Source organism: Lissotriton vulgaris, chromosome 6 (genome assembly GCF_964263255.1).
Source record: "Lissotriton vulgaris chromosome 6, aLisVul1.2, whole genome shotgun sequence".
NCBI classification, from domain to species: domain Eukaryota; kingdom Metazoa; phylum Chordata; class Amphibia; order Caudata; family Salamandridae; genus Lissotriton; species Lissotriton vulgaris.
The window spans coordinates 787,353,124-787,372,194 of NC_141694.1; the positions used below are offsets into that span (position 1 = coordinate 787,353,124).

At 52.0% G+C, this 19,071-nt stretch overlaps 1 protein-coding gene across 1 annotated transcript in view; it reads left to right on the forward strand.

The window, feature by feature from the left end:
• LOC147707999 (monocarboxylate transporter 10-like) overlaps positions 1 to 19,071 on the forward strand; it is a 770,926-nt gene that overhangs the window by 457,368 nt on the left and 294,487 nt on the right. Inside the window, exon 7 of the mRNA XM_086925276.1 lies at positions 8,862 to 8,915. Coding sequence (XP_086781402.1) covers positions 8,862 to 8,915 — 54 coding nt within the window. The remainder of the gene's footprint in view (positions 1 to 8,861; positions 8,916 to 19,071) is intronic.

The window sequence follows — 19,071 nt, forward strand, 5'->3', positions numbered from 1 at the left end:
CCAACGGCTAGAGCACCGCGGCTGGAGTCCACTCGGCAGTCAAGGAAAGGACCACAACCGGAGCCCACCCGGTGTGCCCCCCGGTTCGAGCGCCTTGTCCGAGGCGACCCGGCCAACAGGGAGAAAGGACCGCAACTGGAGCCTACCCGGGGCGGCCTGAGTAAGGAGCAGGACAACCGGAGCCCACCCGGCAGCCACAGGACAGGCGCTTACCCCGGGGGGGCCTCGGCGGCGACTGCACGGCATCGGAGGTAATACCTGTTCGTTTTGTCCTAGTACGGGACCAGAGCCCGCCCGACAACAAAGGGACAGGCGCGTACATCAGGGGGCCTCGGCGGCGGCTGCACGTCATCGGAGCAGTGGACTGCCGGTCCGCCTCCAAGCTTCCCCGGAGTCAGGTCCGGAAGTCAGACAACAGCGTCCACACGGGCGCAGGGGAAAGTGGCAGGCGCCCCCTGGTGGCGGAAAGCGGCATTCCAGGCAAATATCGAGGCCTGTGAAATAAGCCTCGGACAGCTTAAGGGGGCAGTTTTTGGTGCATATCTTAACGGCGGCTGCACCCCGCTACCACGTATCGGCCAGCAGGGGGGCTCGGCGTGCAACGGCTGGCAGCAGCCCCCCTGCCCAACCCATAAGAGGCACGAAATTGGAACAGAGGCAACCCGACCAGGAGAAATGCCCAAGAAAGGCGGCGCACGCAAAGGCCAAGATGACCTGAGTGACCTGCTCAGGAGGGTGCGCGCGGCATCAGAGAAGCACGGCGAGGGATGGTTGCAGGAACAGCTGGGCCGTGACACAGGTGAAGGCACAAGTAAAGGCGGAGCTACCGAGCCACCCGCAGCCAAAAGGAGCAAGAGGGCGCCGGCGAAGTTGGCAGACGCAGCGCCCCCCTCAAAGACACCAAAGCGGAACCGACCAACTGCAACCAGCACGGCGGTGGCGGGAACGGACAAGGAGACCAGCGACACGCCGACCAATGGTGAGCATATTAGCGCAATCATTCAGGAATGCTGCAAAGCGATGGCGCCGCTGTTATTGCAAGGGTTAAGCGGGCAGACTGCTAGGGCACAGGCCGGTGGGGTGGAGGGGCTAGGGCAGCCCGAGGGAGCGCCAATAGTGCAGTGCAGGGAGGCCGTGGGGGCCCCATGGTTCCTACTCTCCCCGGGGACAGAGCGTCAACAACAGATAGGGGAACAGTCCACAGCCGCCCCGGGGAGAGATGGGGGATCACCCACAGTAGCATGGGGTAGCCCCCCAACCCCGACCAGGCCACCCCTGACAACAGACACAACAGGAACCTACGCAAGGCCATCGCCAGGCCCCGCAGAGCTGATCACCAGGGCAACAGGATTGGCCAGCCTCATTCCCCTAGCAGTGAAAGAGCGAATATGGCGCAAAGAGTTCATAGATATATTCTCTCTCCTGGAGATACAGTTAGAGGGGCTAGACCTTACCACATGCGACAAAAAGGAGGAAGACAGGAGGGAGAGGAGAAGGGAGCGGAAGGAGCGCACATTCGACAATTGGCTAGACGCCTTTCGCATTATGGCGTGCATAATAGTCGAGAAGTTCCCTCACTGCGCGGCTGACTTATGGCTGTATGAGGCAAACATTCACAATGCACAAAGGCAGTTCCAGGGGGACTCTTGGTTGGAATACGACAAGGGTTTCAGACTAAAAATGCAAACACATCCCGAAATGGAGTGGAATGAGGAGGATGTCTCAGGATACATACACAAGATGATGGTAGCGAAGGACGCTAGGTCCTGGGGAGGGAGGGCCGAGCACCCCTATAGGGGGTCCTTTCAAAGAGGGAAAGGGAGGCCGTTTCAAAAACACAAACACTTTAACTCAGGGAAAGGAGCGCAGGGACATGGCTCTCCGGCCATATGTTGGAAATTCGAGACCAACGAGTGCACATTCGGGGCAGCGTGTAGATTCTCACACACGTGTTCAGCATGCGGGGGAGGACACTCGGCAGCAAGCTGCAGGCGCAGAGAGACCACCAAACGAGACAAAAAAGATAGTAAGAAGCAATGAGGTGCACAGGGCAGACCACGAGGAAAGAGCGCGACAGGGTACCCCCCCCTCGCTTGGTCCCCCATCAACACACAACGATTGCGCGCCCTAGCCAACAGATATCACAACAAGACCGATGCGGACACACTAGTACAGGGATTTGAGACAGGTTTCATCATACCTTTCGAAGGCCCCCCCTCCCCCCAGCTGTGACAGGAATTTAAAGTCAGCAATGCAGCACCCTGAAGTGGTGACAAAAAAGATAGAAAAGGAGAGGCTGCTAGGCAGAATCGAAGGCCCCCTCCCAGCTTCGGCTAGGGTAGGTCTAGTTACATCACCATTAGGGGTAGTGCCCAAAAAAGAGAAAGGGCAGTTTAGGCTGATCCACCACCTGTCATTTCCTGAGGGGCGGTCGGTAAACGACGGAATTAAGTCGGAAGTGTGCTCAGTGACGTACTCCACAATAGATGATGCTATAGACCTAATAAGGGCCACAGGTAGGGGCACACTTATGGCAAAGGCTGACATCGGGTCGGCGTTCCGCCTCCTCCCAGTACACCCCGATAGCTTTCACCTGTTAGGCTTCCAGTGGGAGGGACAGTACTATCGGGACAAAGCAATGCCAATGGGCTGTTCAATATCCTGTGCCTACTTCGAGCTATTTAGCACATTCGTGGAGTGGGCGTTGCACGACCGCCACCCAGAGGGCGGCAAGCTGCATTACTTAGACGACTTCCTGTTCACCGGTCCGGCAGATTCCCACGTGTGCCGGGACACCTTAGGGGCATTCACCAGGCTGGCAGCAGAATTAGGGATCCCCTGTCCAAAGAGAAAACCGAGGGGCCCACAACGAAGATCACGTTCCTGGGAATAGAATTAGACTCCGTCTCAGGCACGTCCAGACTCCCCCCGGACAAGATAGAGGATTTCAGGAGAGATATACAGGGACTGCTAGGGCGGAACAAAGCCACACTGAGGGAGTTGCAGCAACTGATCGGGAAACTGAATTTCGCCACCAGGGTGATACCGGCGGGCAAAGTGTTCGCGAGAAGATTGACAAAACTCACATGCGGGCTCACACACAAGCACCACCGGGTGCGCCTGGGGGCCGAGGTGATAAGGGACCTGGTGGTATGGGACACCTTCCTAGCTGATTTTAACGGGGTCCTCATCTGGAGGGAAGGCTGGTTGACATGCAGACAGATCGAATTGTACACAGATGCGTCAGGGAGCACAGGATTTGGCGCGCTCTTGCGGGGCAAGTGGTGCGCGGGTCAGTGGCCCGACAGCTGGCACAGACAAGGCGTGACAGGCAACATAACATTCCTGGAGCTGTTCCCAATTGTAGTGGCCCTAGTGATTTGGAGGGAGGACCTAAAGAACATGAAACTGACCCTATGGTCAGACAACAAGGGAGTAGTGCAAGCGATCAACAGGGGGTCGGCCAGGTGCCCAGACACACTGAGACTAATGCGCCGTCTGGTTACATTACAGTTGGAAGGCAACATAGACCTGCGAGCAAGGCACGTGCCAGGGGTGGAGAACGAGATAGCTGATGCCCTATCCCGAGGCAAGATGAGCAGATTCAGGGAACTGGCTCCCAGGGCAGACACAAACAGGACCCCCTTCCCACACCAACTATGGAATCTGGCAAGACAGACCTCTCAGAGCTGATCACCCAGGCACTGGCCCCCGGCGCAGCAAGGCGATACACGAAATACCTAGCAACGGTGTTAAGAATTGGAGGCATTCAATCATTGGCCTGCCCGAGCGAGACGCACAGGGCAGCGGAACTTTTTATAAGCTGGGCATACAAAAACGGCAGGTCGAGGTCATGGACACAAGCCCACTTAGCGACGGTGGTACACTATGCAAAGTTAGAGACGGGTCATAACCCGTTGGCTTCACACTACATCAAGACCGCCATGAAGGGCTGGAGGAGGAAGGAGGGGAAGAAGGCAGACACAAGGCCACCAATAGACTTCAACAGACTAGGGGCGCTGCTACAGGCATTAGATCACGTGGCGGCAGGCGAATACGAACAGGTGCTCTTCAAGGCGGCATTCACCACAGCCTTCTTCGGGGCGTTCCGCATCAGCGAACTCGTATCCCCAGCAAGGGGGGGGCCTAGCCGAGCGATGCCTGCAGGCCAGCGACGTATCCCCGAGAGCGGGCAGGGTAGAGCTGGTGCTGCGCAAATCCAAGACAGACCAGTCAGGCAGAGGGGCCACAGTTAGTCTGCACTGCATCCAGAACCAGGACCTCTGCGCGGTTTGCCACCTCCTAGCCTTCATGGCAATTCGCCCAGCAGGCGACGGCCCCCTGTTCATACACGGGGACGGGTCACACTTGAGTAAATTTCAATTTGTAGCAGTTATGCGGATGGCCCTCAGCAAAGCGGGCTTGCCCCCGGGGACCATTGGGTCACACTCATTCCGGATAGGGGCGGCCACGACCGCTGCCCAACACGGGATGCCAGCAGCAGGCATACAAGCACTAGGGAGGTGGTGCTTGCGCGCATACAAGACATATGTGAGGCCCCAGCTATTGTGACGTGAAGTAAGACAGCGCGGGGTTTGCTTGAAGGTGACCGTTCCCCCCCTTTCTACTTCCACCAACAGGGAACAGACCCCACCTCGTATGGGTAGTGGGCCACTCCTTCGTCAAGCGGTTGGGGGCATGGTGGAAGAACAGGGGACGCGGACTCAAGGCCAGGCCGAAACACACGTGCATCCGCTGGTTTGGCCAATCGGGCATGCGCTGGGGGCAGCTGACAGCAGCCCTCAAGGGGCTGAGGGAGGAGGCGGGGCACCTCCCGGACGTTCTGATCATCCATCTCGGGGGGAACGACCTGGCCAGCTTGGGGCGGAGGGCCCTGCTAATCGGAATACAAAATGATCTGATGGAGACAGCCAGGACATGCGGGCAGGCGACGATAATATGGTCCGAAGTCGTCAGCAGACGAGAATGGAGAGGCGCTGAGTCTTACAAGGGGGTAGAGAACTCAAGGAAGAAGCTGAACCTCACAGTAAGCAAGTTCTGCAGGGCCAACGGCCTGGGCTCAATCAGGCATGGACTGATACACACAGGGCGCCCGGAATATTATGCGGCCGATGGGGTACACCTATCTGATGAAGGGATGGAGATCTTTTGGAACAACCTGTGGGGCGCCATGGTGCTAGCCGGTTGCCAATGATAGAAGGGGCGTTGGGGGGGAGCCGCAGGAAGACGGCAGCCTCCCTGTCGGCGTGGCGAAGGGCTACGCTGAGAACAGTTGGTACAGAGGCACACCGGAGGGCAGTGCGCCAGAATAGGTCCACTCACCTTCTGATGCCGCACGGCTGGGTGAGATGGCCTAAGGACAACGGCTCTGGGATGCCTCACGGCTGGGCAACATAGCGATGAAGGGAAGGGGGAATATGCAGAGACGGCACTCGCAGCCCAGCCCCCGCCGGATGGCAGGGCACAACAGGTCGGAAAGGTAGCGAGGCAGCCTAACTCTGGGACAATGGATATCCCCTTCCCGCGCAGAGGAAGCGCAAAGAAATCCAACCAACAGAAAAACCGCCCCAGAAGGGGCAAGAGACAATGGCAAGGAATGTATAATGACATAACATGCAAATGCAAGTGATACCTGATGCAAGTGATACGATACCTGTTTTTCCTTGTAACCCTAATAAACTGCGGCCAATAAATGACCACCACAGTGAAAAGGTGTAGTGGCATTCTTGGCGGGACGGGGAGACAAGAAAAAGTAACTTTAGGATCACTGCGGGAGTGGGGCAGAGTGGGCAGGTTATTGCAGAGGCGGGCCCCGTAGGGGCTCAGGAGCCGGCGCCGTAACCGGCAGCGAGCCCCCACCAAAGCATACAAAATGGGGGCCGGAAGCAGCGATCCGAGCGAGGAGAAGACGGCGGGAATACGGGGTCTCCCCAGATACGCGAGGGAGCCCCCATTTGGCGCTCAGCCCGCCCCCCCCCCCCCTTCCCCCCCCTCACCTGGTTTCCGGCCGCACCGCGCGGCCAATGGGGGGGCAGGCGTTGTTTGAAACCCCCAATGAGGGGGTGCCCTAGGAACAAGATAGGCCTTGGGGGGGGCATATAAGCGCTGCTCCCCCAGGGATACTCCTATGTCCAGGAGCGGGGGAGCAGCACGGCGAAAAGAATCTTGACCCACCCACCCACACCTTAGGAACAGCATTGTCGCAGGGCTGTGATAGGGAAAGGGCGTGGCGAAGGGCTACGCTGAGAACGGTTGGTACAGAGGCACACCGGAGGGCGGTGCGCAAGAATAGGTCCACTCACCTTCTGATGCCGCACGGCTGGGTGAGATGGCCTAAGGACAACGGCTCTGGGATGCCTCACGGCTGGGCAACATGGCGACGAAGGGAAGGGGGAATATGCAGAGACGGCGCTCGCAGCCCAGCCCCCGCCGGATGGCAGGGCACAACAGGTCGGAAAGGTAGCGAGGCAGCCTAACTCTGGGACAATGGATATCCCCTTCCCGCACAGAGGAAGCGCAAAGAAATCCAACCAACAGAAAAACCGCCCCAGAAGGGGCAAGAGACAATGGCAAGGAATGTATAATGACATAACATGCAAATGCAAGTGATACCTGATGCAAGTGATACGATACCCGTTTTTCCTTGTAACCCTAATAAACTGCGGCCAATAAATGACCACCACAGTGAAAAGGTGTAGTGGCATTCTTGGCGGGACGGGGAGACAAGAAAAAGTTACTTTAGGATCACTGCGGGAGTGGGGCAGAGTGGGCAGGTTATTGCAGAGGCGGGCCCCGTAGGGGCTCAGGAGCCGGCGCCATAACCGGCAGCGAGCCCCCACCAAAGCATACAAAATGGGGGCCGGAAGCGGCGATCCGAGCGAGGAGAAGACGGCGGGAATACGGGGTCTCCCCAGATACGCGAGGGAGCCCCCATTTGGCGCTCAGCCCGCCCCCCATCCTTCACCTGGTTTCCGCCGCACCGCGCGGCCAATGGGGGGGCAGGCGTTGTTTGAAACCCCCAATGAGGGGGTGCCCTAGGAACAAGATAGGCCTTGGGGGGGCATATAAGCGCTGCTCCCCCAGGGATACTCCTATGTCCAGGAGCGGGGGAGCAGCACGGCGAAAAGAATCTTGACCCACCCACCCACACCTTAGGAACAGCATTGTCGCAGGGCTGTGATAGGGAAAGGGCGTGGCGAAGGGCTACGCTGAGAACGGTTGGTACAGAGGCACACCGGAGGGCGGTGCGCAAGAATAGGTCCACTCACCTTCTGATGCCGCACGGCTGGGTGAGATGGCCTAAGGACAACGGCTCTGGGATGCCTCACGGCTGGGCAACATGGCGACGAAGGGAAGGGGGAATATGCAGAGACGGCGCTCGCAGCCCAGCCCCCGCCGGATGGCAGGGCACAACAGGTCGGAAAGGTAGCGAGGCAGCCTAACTCTGGGACAATGGATATCCCCTTCCCGCACAGAGGAAGCGCAAAGAAATCCAACCAACAGAAAAACCGCCCCAGAAGGGGCAAGAGACAATGGCAAGGAATGTATAATGACATAACATGCAAATGCAAGTGATACCTGATGCAAGTGATACGATACCTGTTTTTCCTTGTAACCCTAATAAACTGCGGCCAATAAATGACCACCACAGTGAAAAGGTGTAGTGGCATTCTTGGCGGGACGGGGAGACAAGAAAAAGTTACTTTAGGATCACTGCGGGAGTGGGGCAGAGTGGGCAGGTTATTGCAGAGGCGGGCCCCGTAGGGGCTCAGGAGCCGGCGCCATAACCGGCAGCGAGCCCCCACCAAAGCATACAAAATGGGGGCCGGAAGCGGCGATCCGAGCGAGGAGAAGACGGCGGGAATACAGGGTCTCCCCAGATACACGAGGGAGCCCCCATTTGGCGCTCAGCCCGCCCCCCATCCTTCACCTGGTTTCCGCCGCACCGCGCGGCCAATGGGGGGGCAGGCGTTGTTTGAAACCCCCAATGAGGGGGTGCCCTAGGACCAAGATAGGCCTTGGGGGGGCATATAAGCGCTGCTCCCCCAGGGATACTCCTATGTCCAGGAGCTGGGGAGCAGCACGGCGAAAAGAATCTTGACCCACCCACCCACACCTTAGGAACAGCATTGTCGCAGGGCTGTGATAGGGAAAGGGCGTGGCGAAGGGCTACGCTGAGAACGGTTGGTACAGAGGCACACCGGAGGGCGGTGCGCAAGAATAGGTCCACTCACCTTCTGATGCCGCACGGCTGGGTGAGATGGCCTAAGGACAACGGCTCTGGGATGCCTCACGGCTGGGCAACATGGCGACGAAGGGAAGGGGGAATATGCAGAGACGGCGCTCGCAGCCCAGCCCCCGCCGGATGGCAGGGCACAACAGGTCGGAAAGGTAGCGAGGCAGCCTAACTCTGGGACAATGGATATCCCCTTCCCGCGCAGAGGAAGCGCAAAGAAATCCAACCAACAGAAAAACCGCCCCAGAAGGGGCAAGAGACAATGGCAAGGAATGTATAATGACATAACATGCAAATGCAAGTGATACCTGATGCAAGTGATACGATACCTGTTTTTCCTTGTAACCCTAATAAACTGCGGCCAATAAATGACCACCACAGTGAAAAGGTGTAGTGGCATTCTTGGCGGGACGGGGAGACAAGAAAAAGTTACTTTAGGATCACTGCGGGAGTGGGGCAGAGTGGGCAGGTTATTAGAATCGCAAGACTCAGTGAAATGTAAGACGTGAAGCTAAGGCTCAATTGTCATCTTAATTGGCTTTTAAGGACTTGTCATGTAAAAAGAAGGTTTTGCAAAAAACGTTAGGTCTTTCCTTTCTTACAGGTTATGAGCTGAGAAGCTCGTCTTTTAACTTTTTTGGGTGCGACACAATGAAAGGTAGGTCTACAAGCGAGTTTGCCAAGAGGTATTAGTTTTGTAGCTGTCATGTTTTTGTAATAATTCACATTCTTTCATAACAGATTTAGCTACCTTATTTTGAAAGACAAAGATTCACCAGTGACACAAATCGGGTGGTAAAACATAAAAGTGATAGTTATATAGGCCAGGTTGTTTCTACCTTAACCATCTGGATCTGGTTAACACAGAATGAGAATACTGCTTCCTTGATGTGTTGTTAGCATACACATATAAGCTGAATGTGGTTTCGCTTTAATGCACCAAGAATTTATTGGAAGAACACTACTATTTCATTTGCTCTGGAATTTTGCAAATACTCAGATTGCTCGAGACACAGACATTAGATTGTTTTACAGTCTTGAAGAAGTAAACAAGAGAAGATACCTCAACAATATAACCCTTTTGCAGGTGTTTTCAGTCAGGATCGGACCAGCCCTCTGACTCCCCATGCGCCCTCATAGGTGCTATGATTTGGCCATTGATTTGATACCCGAGACCAACACCCCTCGTGGTAAAACTATCCCCTCACTATCAAAGACGTTCAAGTACTGAAAGATTCTCAGAAAGAAACCTACGAAAAGGCTAAAATAGGCATTCAACTTCAATAGTGGTTCCTAGCTTTTTCATTCCACGCATAATGAAACCTAGCAACCTTGTAAAGATTATAGAGAATTAATAATGTGTAAACTACAGACATTGCTATGCCCTACCTTTACATTTTGTACTATTAAATCAGGTGAAGATAACAAAGGCAATTACTTTTTTAGACCTGAAAGGAGCATAACGAAGGGAGTGACTGGAAGGATGCCGTTAACATACTGTGTGCCCATTATCTAGTTATGTCATTTGGCCCTTGTAATGCACCAGCTGCGTGTTTATGTAAGTATCTATGTATTTAGGTGATATGTGAATAGCACAAACTATTAGAAAAGGCCATGGAGCGCTGTAAGGGGTTTAAGGCAAGCATACAATCAACAAGTGATTGATATGAGGGGTTGCTGTTTATTGGATTGTCACTGCATTGTGATGTATTGTTTTTTTGAGAGGTGTGTCTTCAACTCTTTCCTAAATTGGAGCAGCGTTGGGGTGATCCTTATGAATACAGGGATGTTGTTCCAGACCTTGGGGGCATAGATGGAAAAAATCTGCCTCCTTGTTTTGTCTTTTTCATGCTTCTTAGTCTTCAGTTTGATTATGGCCTGGCTGCAGTTGCGCAGACAGCCACAAGAGGTGGTGAGCTTGTTTGAAAGTCAAGCGTGGATGCTGGTTATGAGGGCTTTGTAAGTGATACAACTGGCATTGAAGATTGTGCAGGCAAGAGGAGCTAGTGGAGTTCCACCAGAATTGGAGTAATGTTATAATATTTCTTCCAGCCCTGGATTAGACGTGCAGCTTGCAGGATGCCCTTACGGGGTGACAGTGGGTAGTCTGAAAGGCGTTCAAGCAGGGAGTTACCCGCATCCATATACATGAGAGTATGTTGTGAAGTTGCTTTATAGAAGAAATGTTTTCACTTTCTGTAGTGAGAGAGTCTGTAGCAGGCCATCTGTCTTTTTTTTTAAAATAGCCAAGTTGCAATGTCCAGGAAGAAGACAACATTCATGTAAGTTCATTGGATTTATTGGAGCACCTTTCAAACATACATTCCACTCACATTCTATAGCCCGTCACTGTTACCATGGTGGCACAGTGCAGTGATTCTGGGTTCAGACACATCTCCTTCTTTATAATCAGAAAAATAACAAATATAAAATGAACTCCCTCCAAAACAATAACCCCAACACAGAAAAATAAATACCAAAACATGCGTACCTATGAATAAAAATACGTGCATGGATGCCGGATGACAGTCCCTACTATATAAGGAAAAACAGTTACCCATACATCTTTCTATAGACTTTCTGATGAGCATAAAAAAATACATAAACAAAACTTATCAGGAATCAAAACACTGAGTGGACAAACATAATCCTTATATATTGCGGTGGTCTTCTCTCCTTTTTCGATTTCAGACTTCTTGCATTCCCACTCATAAGTAAGAACTTTACTTATTCAGTGAGAAGATTTCCCACCCCACATTCTTTGGCCAGTTTCTCTTTGTCCCTCCACTTCCCATCACTTAGTGGAACCACCCGATCTTTTAAAGACACAATTTCCTTTTGCTTACTTACTACCCTTGCGCCTTTTCACAGCTGTCCTTCACCTGCTTGCATTTCACATCAGACACCATCAATTCACACATCCAGGGCCTGACTAGCCTGGTGGCAGCCAACCTACTCTTAAACAACGCAGAAGGTGATACATTGGTGGTGGCATTAGGAGTAATGTGGACAGCTCACAACAAGTCCTTGAGCTCTTTCTTCCAATCTAAACCATTGGCCACAGACAGCTGAATGTTGACCTCGATCGCTCTGTTACAATGCTGAACCTGGCTTTTGCTGCAGGGGTGATATAAGGACATTGTAAAGTGCTTTATACCCGAAAAGGATATGAATTTCTGGAACTCCTTTGACATAAATTGCACCCCATTGTCAGAAGTACAGCAGGGGCACCCTCTCAGAAACAAAGATTGAAAAAACTCTACCACTTCTTCAGTGTTGGCAGATCTGACGAACTGCACTTCAAGCCACCGTGTCCCATAGTCCACCAGCATCAATCCATACCTGTTACGCTTGTATAACATATAAATTGGTCCTATGACATCCAGACCTAAGTTGGCCCACGGCTTCTCCAGGCAGGTATGGCTTCCAACGGACTGGGAAAGGTCACTTGTCATTAGTCACTCACTACACAAGCGGCACAATCCCTCACATAATGCTCCACACATCTGCCAACCCCAGGCCACTAAAAGGTTTTTCCGATCCTTCATTTCATGGCTCTCCTTCCCATGTATCCCTCATGAGCCAGGGTTAACACCTTACTCTGCAAACCACGTGAGACCACTTGTAAATCTGCCCTTGTCATTACACCTTCTTTCACAATAAACTCAGGAAATACATGCTTAAAAGCCTCCGCGGCCTCAATAGCACCAAGGTGCATGTGTTACCAATGAAATGCAAGTCATCCAATTGCGACAAGATATTAAGGGTCATTGCTTAATGCTTGCTCCAGGTGCATTACATTTAAGATGTGTGCATCACCAGTGACCATCAGCGCACTAAAGTTATATTTGCTTAAGTGTTCTGTGTTATAGCGTAATACACTTTGCTAGTTCGTGAAGTCCACGAAGGTGTGCGCATCACTGAAAGGAGGCACACGTTAAGTGTGAACTGTTTATGGCGTAGCGCGCTCAGCATCAGCAATACTGCTTACTGCTCTTTTAGTTGTGTGTATCACCAAGGAATGCAATACTTAGTGATGATCCCTTAGTGCCACTTGCTGAGTGATTCTGTAGCATGTCATGGTCTGGGACTACCGGCCACCCCCCTCCTTACTACACAAATTGCATTACTTAATTCAGCAAGTCAACACATGGGTCTTTGGAAGGCAGGGGTCAAGGGACCCCTGGCCGTATTTATTAAAATATGAAAATAAAATGAAAATTTTAATAAAATAAACATTTTTGACAATTATTGAATGCACCTTTCAGAACATTAAATTACATCCATTTTGACATTGTAAGATGGGCTAACCTTAACAAATATCTAGTACAGCGTGTTTCCTAACCGAATCTAAACATTCTGAAAATTAAGCTATCTAATAATTAAGTCGGACGGCAAGGTCGCTAACCGGTGTCAGATCCTTTACAGCTACGCTCTCACGTTCGAGATGCGCATGCGCAACCCAGGGCACGTTTCACCCCGTGCGCTCTGAACTCCATTAAACCATAACAGGAGGGCCCACACTTGCGCACCTTGATGACGTCATAGTGTCTGTGAGGGGTGGCTACCAGCCTGAGGAAAGCGTGGACTCCCTCCCCCGCACCCTTCTAAGTAATGGATATCATATCCTGCCCCTGAAGTTCTGGGAGAGACCAATCCCTCCCGACGGGCGGCCCTTTCGTGAATGGGCCCGCCCCCCCAAGGACCTTAAAATGCTGCTCACCGATTATGACCTTACCGCCACAGGCCAGCATAGTTGACCGACTATCTGGCCCCCCCCCGCACCTACCTATAGAAAGGTCATAACCTACCTCCAAAGACCTCAACCCATGCCAGGATATACCTTATGAAAAGGGCATTCCCCGCCTGTTAAATGGACCCCGTCCAGCAGGTAGAAGTGCTCCCCCCAGATGCACCCATGAGGTATGGTCTGTAAGACCGGAGTTCTGAGTAACTTGTCCAGCTTGTTGTTGACCCTCTTTACCGAGTGATTCAACGCGCTAACTGAGTCCCCCCCTCTCCACTGCATTCTCGGTATCAGCTGTGACCATACAATCACGCTCCCCGGTAACCGCTTTGCCAGCCACCCTGCTGCTGATATAATCTCTAACCCATGCCAAGATATTCCTTATGAAAAGGGGCATTTCCCGCCTCTGTTAAATGGACCCCGTCCCGCAGGTAGAAGTGCTCCCCCCAGATACACCCATGAGGTATGGTCTGTAAGACCGGAGTTCTGAATAACTTGTCCAGCTTGTTGTTGACCCTCTTTACTGAGTGATTCAACGCGCTGAGTCCCCCCCTCTCCACTGCATTCTCGGTATCAGCTGTGACCATACAATCACGCTCCCCGGTAACCGCTTTGCCAGCCACCCTGCTGCTGATATAATCTCTTCCAGGAGGACCCTTCTACCCAGGCCTGCCAGATCATTCCCCCCTAGATGAAGGATCACCGCCGAAGGAGGTGCAGTATGTCTTCTTAGTAAATCCGACATATAATCCCTGAACTGACTGAGGCAAAGCCCCCCCCTGCCGTGGAAGGAGACCGTGCACCCCCCACTCTCCGCCCTCCGTCTACCCGATCCTGCAAGAAATAGGATTAGCGTGCTTTACATATGAATGTCCTAGTACCCACACTACCACTGTCTTCTTTATGTCCTCCTGGCAATTCCGTGATGCTGATGAGTTGATGTGATGATCCATGGGTAGTTTCCGTCCTGCGTCGCAGGCCCAAGAAACAAAACAATCAACCCTGAGCTGGCACCTCCTGCGTCCTTGCTCGCTCGCCCATCCCACTTGCGTTGATGCTTGCCCTCCTTTACCTGACATAAGCATCCCTTGGGCTGTCCACCTGTTGCCGCTGTTGTGATGTGGAGCACTTCACGGATGTCCACCATGGGCCCAGCCATACATAAATGGAAAAGATAAACACAAACCATCAGTGTTTCTGGCGATAACTGCCGTACACGTGCTTGTCTTACATTGCCATCACATGCTAAGTTTTAGATAAAAATTAGCGCCCGATGCATACTCATTAACACTTCCAACTGTAAGTGTTCTGTGAGGGTGCCTGGTAGTATGACCTTCATGAAAGCCTAGACCTGTAGTCCACCGTAAATGCAATAGCCCATTAATGATTACTTCAGGACAATGCACAGTGTGAAATGCAGTGCAATAGCGCTGTATGATGGGTAGCGTTCCTGGCTTCCTAACTACAGCTGCCCCACCAGTGTCTGCATTCATTATCCTCAGATGCTAAGCCCTAGCTGGCATTAACCCCGTATGTAAGTGCATGGGGTCCACCGTGAATCCAATAGTGCCCACGTGACTCCTTAAGGACGTTAGACAGTGTGAAGTGCAGTGGCACGGCACCTTCCTTGTTACTAAAATTCAGCTGTAGACCAGGACATCTCCTCCTATTCCTGGTTTTCCGCCCACGTCTTTATGCAATAGAACTAAGATTGAAAGGGACAGTCTGTTTGCCATTACCGCATCAAAGTCTTTAAGCATAGGATCAGCACCGCCCTAACCCTGCTAGGCTGTAAAATTGGCTTCCTATTATCACATTCATCGTTACTAAAAGAAAATTGTGCTGCAGACGAGGACATCGCCGCTTAATCCTGGTTTTCTACCCACATCCTTATGATAGGATCTATGTGTGAAAAAAGGACAGTCTGTTTGGCAGTGCAGCATCCAAGTCTTTACACAAAAGGATTAGCACAGCCCCAACTATGCCAGGCTGTAAAATCGCACCAGAGCCTTTTTGCTCCCCACTTTGGCGTCTGGCCAATACCATCCCAGCCAACCAGACCTGATCACAAGCATCCCCAGACCTATGTGATGCCACAACTAGGCTCTTGGACACCTTTTGAGGTGTGACATCCGGGGCCAGGGTGCGTAGTAAGATCAGGGCCCCCCAGCAATCGGTCATTAGCGTGGGGAAGTTCCAAGCTTGCTGAGACTATCGGATCGGTTGATGTCATTGACCTTAGTACTAACATGAGATGGCCTGTGAGATAAAGGCTTTTCCTTTGCGTGGGTTAAATAAGTTCACTGACTAATTATTTGCCTCTAACCTCATAAAGGGACTAACTGGATGTGCTCAGAACCAACACATGTATGTTGTACACTCCTGGTGTGGCCCTCCTTTCATTTATTCATTCCTGAGATTAAGATTGGTAAAACAAGCAGCTTTACATTCCTCCAAGATTTTGCCTGAAGGCTTCCCTCCACAGCTACCACTAGGATAGCTTTCAAATACAGTTATTATCTAATACCACCGAACAATTTGCGGTAGAAACATAAAATTGAGGTAACCCCCCCCCCAAGGATAAAACTTCTCATTTTGGTCTTTCGCCGATGGTATCATTGAAAATTCACAGATTTCCACAATCAGCGCTGCTTGTGGTTCCTAGGAATGATTGCGCACCGCGCAATACAGTCAGTCATTCACAGTAATGGCTGAAATAGATCCTGCAGAGCCCAGGCTTCTGGGGGCATCACTGGTCGATGCCACCAGTCTCTCCCGTATAAGGACCACGCTACCCTACCTCAAAGTATCAATGTAAAACACAAAAATTGAAATATTCAAATTCCTTTGTATGGCTTTCTGCCCTGAGTTGCAACAGAACGTGGTTGACGTCTGTGCTTAGCACAGTTGCCGCGCAACCTGGAAAACTGGCTAGCACACTATCAAGCCCTACACTTACATACCTGTTTGCTCGCAAGGAGGACCCCAGAAAGCGGGCATTAGCATATAGGAGTTATCATGATTCTTTACTATCAACTCAGTAGATACCAATGATAATCATTCTAGAGTGCAAGCACCAAAGCGCTTCTTCTGCAAGTGGCACGCTACACTGGAACCTTAAGTGAATTGGAGGAGATCTAGTATAGAGAGATAAGACCGTAATTTGGGGGGGTGGGCATGTGAGTTTGATATCTGGATTGGGATAGAGCATTGGTAAAAGAGGGAAGGGTTTCCATTCAGTCCCAAACACATGACCGGAAGTGGAGCCAGTAGACTCATTTCCCCCGGTTAAATGGGTTGTTTGACAAAGCTCTGTGCAAGCCCTCGTGTTCTTGTGTCTATGAAGCATACTTTCACAACAGTTTCTGGAATGCATAGAACTTTGATGAGAATACAATAAAAAGATTCCGCACAGCCATGCTGACTTGGACATCATGTGTTCAATGAAACAATATTTAAAGGTTATCATGGTGCATAGCCAGCTTGTAAATGCTAAAATTCAAACTAAACCAAACATGCCGGTCTCCAACTCATCTAGGGCACCCATTGACATTTATGCTGTGCTACGTCAGTTTTAGAAAGTGCATAGAATAACCAGTTTTGAATCTAACATGACTAATGATGAGGAAAAGGGGCACAGCCCTGCTCCAAGTGAGGCACGAACTCACAACCTCGACATTGCTCATTGCAGGTACTGCTATATAAGCGCAGCGCGCTGACCGGTTGCGCCACTGGAGCTCGTTGTTGATAACTTGCCACTTTCTAACCATCATAATAAAGTATTATCCTATTGATTAAATAAAATAACAGACCGGAACCGGACTTCAGGCGCAAGTCTTAGCTTAACAGATAGTTCCTTGGGTGTATCTATGATGTACTCAAAAAACCCTTCATGAAGAGACTCCGTGGTGAACAACCGTCTGTGATTAGGTTCACTGCTACAGGTAAACGGACGTATATATTTCATACGTTGTAGGACAGAACCGCAACAACTTGTGGTGCAACCCACACACCAATACGTCTTTCCTTATATTGTGAGCGGTTGAAACCGTGTGGGCGTAGCAAGCCCATGGTGCTCATGGCGAACGTAATCACATCTACAAACATGCTTGAAATTGTGGGCTGATATAAAAGTACATGTATATCATAACCATCACGTAGTCTTGAACCCTGGTCTCCCACACCAAAGTCGGCAGTCTTGGCTGCCTTCCCATCTCCCCGCCCTATGTCTACCTCTTTGCCTACGGCGTCTGGTTTGCCTTTCTCTGTGCCCGTTAGAGTGTCTTGGTGTACCTGGCTAGCAGAGATAGATTAGTTGTAGTGCTGACAGAAAAGACGTGCACATGAAACAGGCTCTGTGGAGTAACATCACTCATGGAAATAGACCGTAGAGCAAGTATGCAACATAATGACAGCCTAATGTGCACTCATCTAAAAAGCACAAAAAACGTGGATGAATTACAGATGAGTGGGTCAATGAAGGGTCAAATTTTTAGGGGTAATTAATATTATCGTTTACTTATGGATTGTGCAAAAGGACAATTGAGAATTCCTTAGGGTACATTAAGGGTGTTGCCTATATATAACCCACTACCCCAGAGACAAACAAAGTCGGGAAGTGAATCAATCAGGCTAGCAGCATATGCCTTCTCAGCACTGCAACATATCCACATTTTTGAGCTTTTAAACCAAGAAATGTGGCCTGCGGCGATCACAGTGCATGTTACAGCATGCTATATCCTGAATTCCGCTAAGCATGAATAAAGAAGGCTGAAAATTATCTTTGAAAGATCACAAATGAAAAGTGCTTTTCTTGTGATGCTGGCTAAGTTTATACGTACAGGTACCGACATTTCATTCATGTTCATACTGTGCCGAAAATTAACATTAGTTCGCCAGCAGGAAGGCACAAAAGCTTCCTCATTTCTACTAAAGTAGTGCTCGCTCTGTAGAGTGTAGTAATCCAGAATTACGGTCAGCAGTCTAGTGCTCTGTCAGCCAGCACACTGAACACCCACCCACCACTGATGTCACTGGTCAGGTGACACAGCTTTAATAAAAGGGGCCGAGCGCACGTGCTCTGGGCCAGTTGCACTATGTAGCTGTTGGTGTCTGCGTCAGTCATTCTCTAGCATGAGGGCCCAGGGCCCCCAACATTACATTGGCGACGAGGCGGTAACGAAATACCACGCGTGCCGCAGCTGAAAACCCCCGGAAAGAAGAAGGGAAGTGCCCATGTGCAGGGCACCCCTCTGGAGGAGCTGCGCCGGCCGCCAAGAGGCCTGAGGGGCGTGTGCCGTGCCCCGGGCCTAGGCATCCAGCAGAGGTGACCGGGAGCCCACCCCGCACCTCCATGCCCAGCGTGAGCCTCCCGGCGTCGAGAGAAGTTGCAGCGGACCGACCAGAGCCCAGCTGTGCCGGCCGCAACTGAGCGCCACGTGGAGGCGCAGTCCGATGTGCCCGGGAGTAAGCTGAGCCGAGCAGAGCCCACCTGCGCCGGCCGCAACAGCGTGACCCCCACCGGGACGAGGCCCGTCGACCGGAGGTGAGCTCGGGCATGAAGTAACTACCTGGGGGGCCGCGCAAGCGAGAAGCGACCCCCTCCTGACTGTGCAAAATCAAAAGCGGAGCCCACCCGCAACAGTCAGTACTGCACAATGGCGGCCGCCAACCGGCGCCGCCGAAAACCACAGAGCGGAGCCTACCCGCTATGAACCTTTAAATTGCCCAAGCAGTGCGCAATATAGCAAGGCCAGCGGAGCCCTACCCGCGGCCTGCCTGCAGCGCCCCTCCCCCGCCGCGTGTGTGAAGAGCGGCGGCGGGGTGAATAGACTTGACCAAGAGCGCCCGCAGCGTAAGGGGAGCTGCCAGGCGCCGAATGAACGAAGCGGAGTCCACCCGCTAGAAGGAGCCTGCTGCCCGTCAAACTCCCACAGCCCCAGTTGACCCACTGCCGGGGACAGGAGCGACGCGAGCCCCGCCCGCCCAACGCTGCACAGCAAAGTGCTCACCGGCAGCTAGGAGGGTGCGCACCCAGACAGCAACTTGCTGCAGCAGCCCGGCCCCC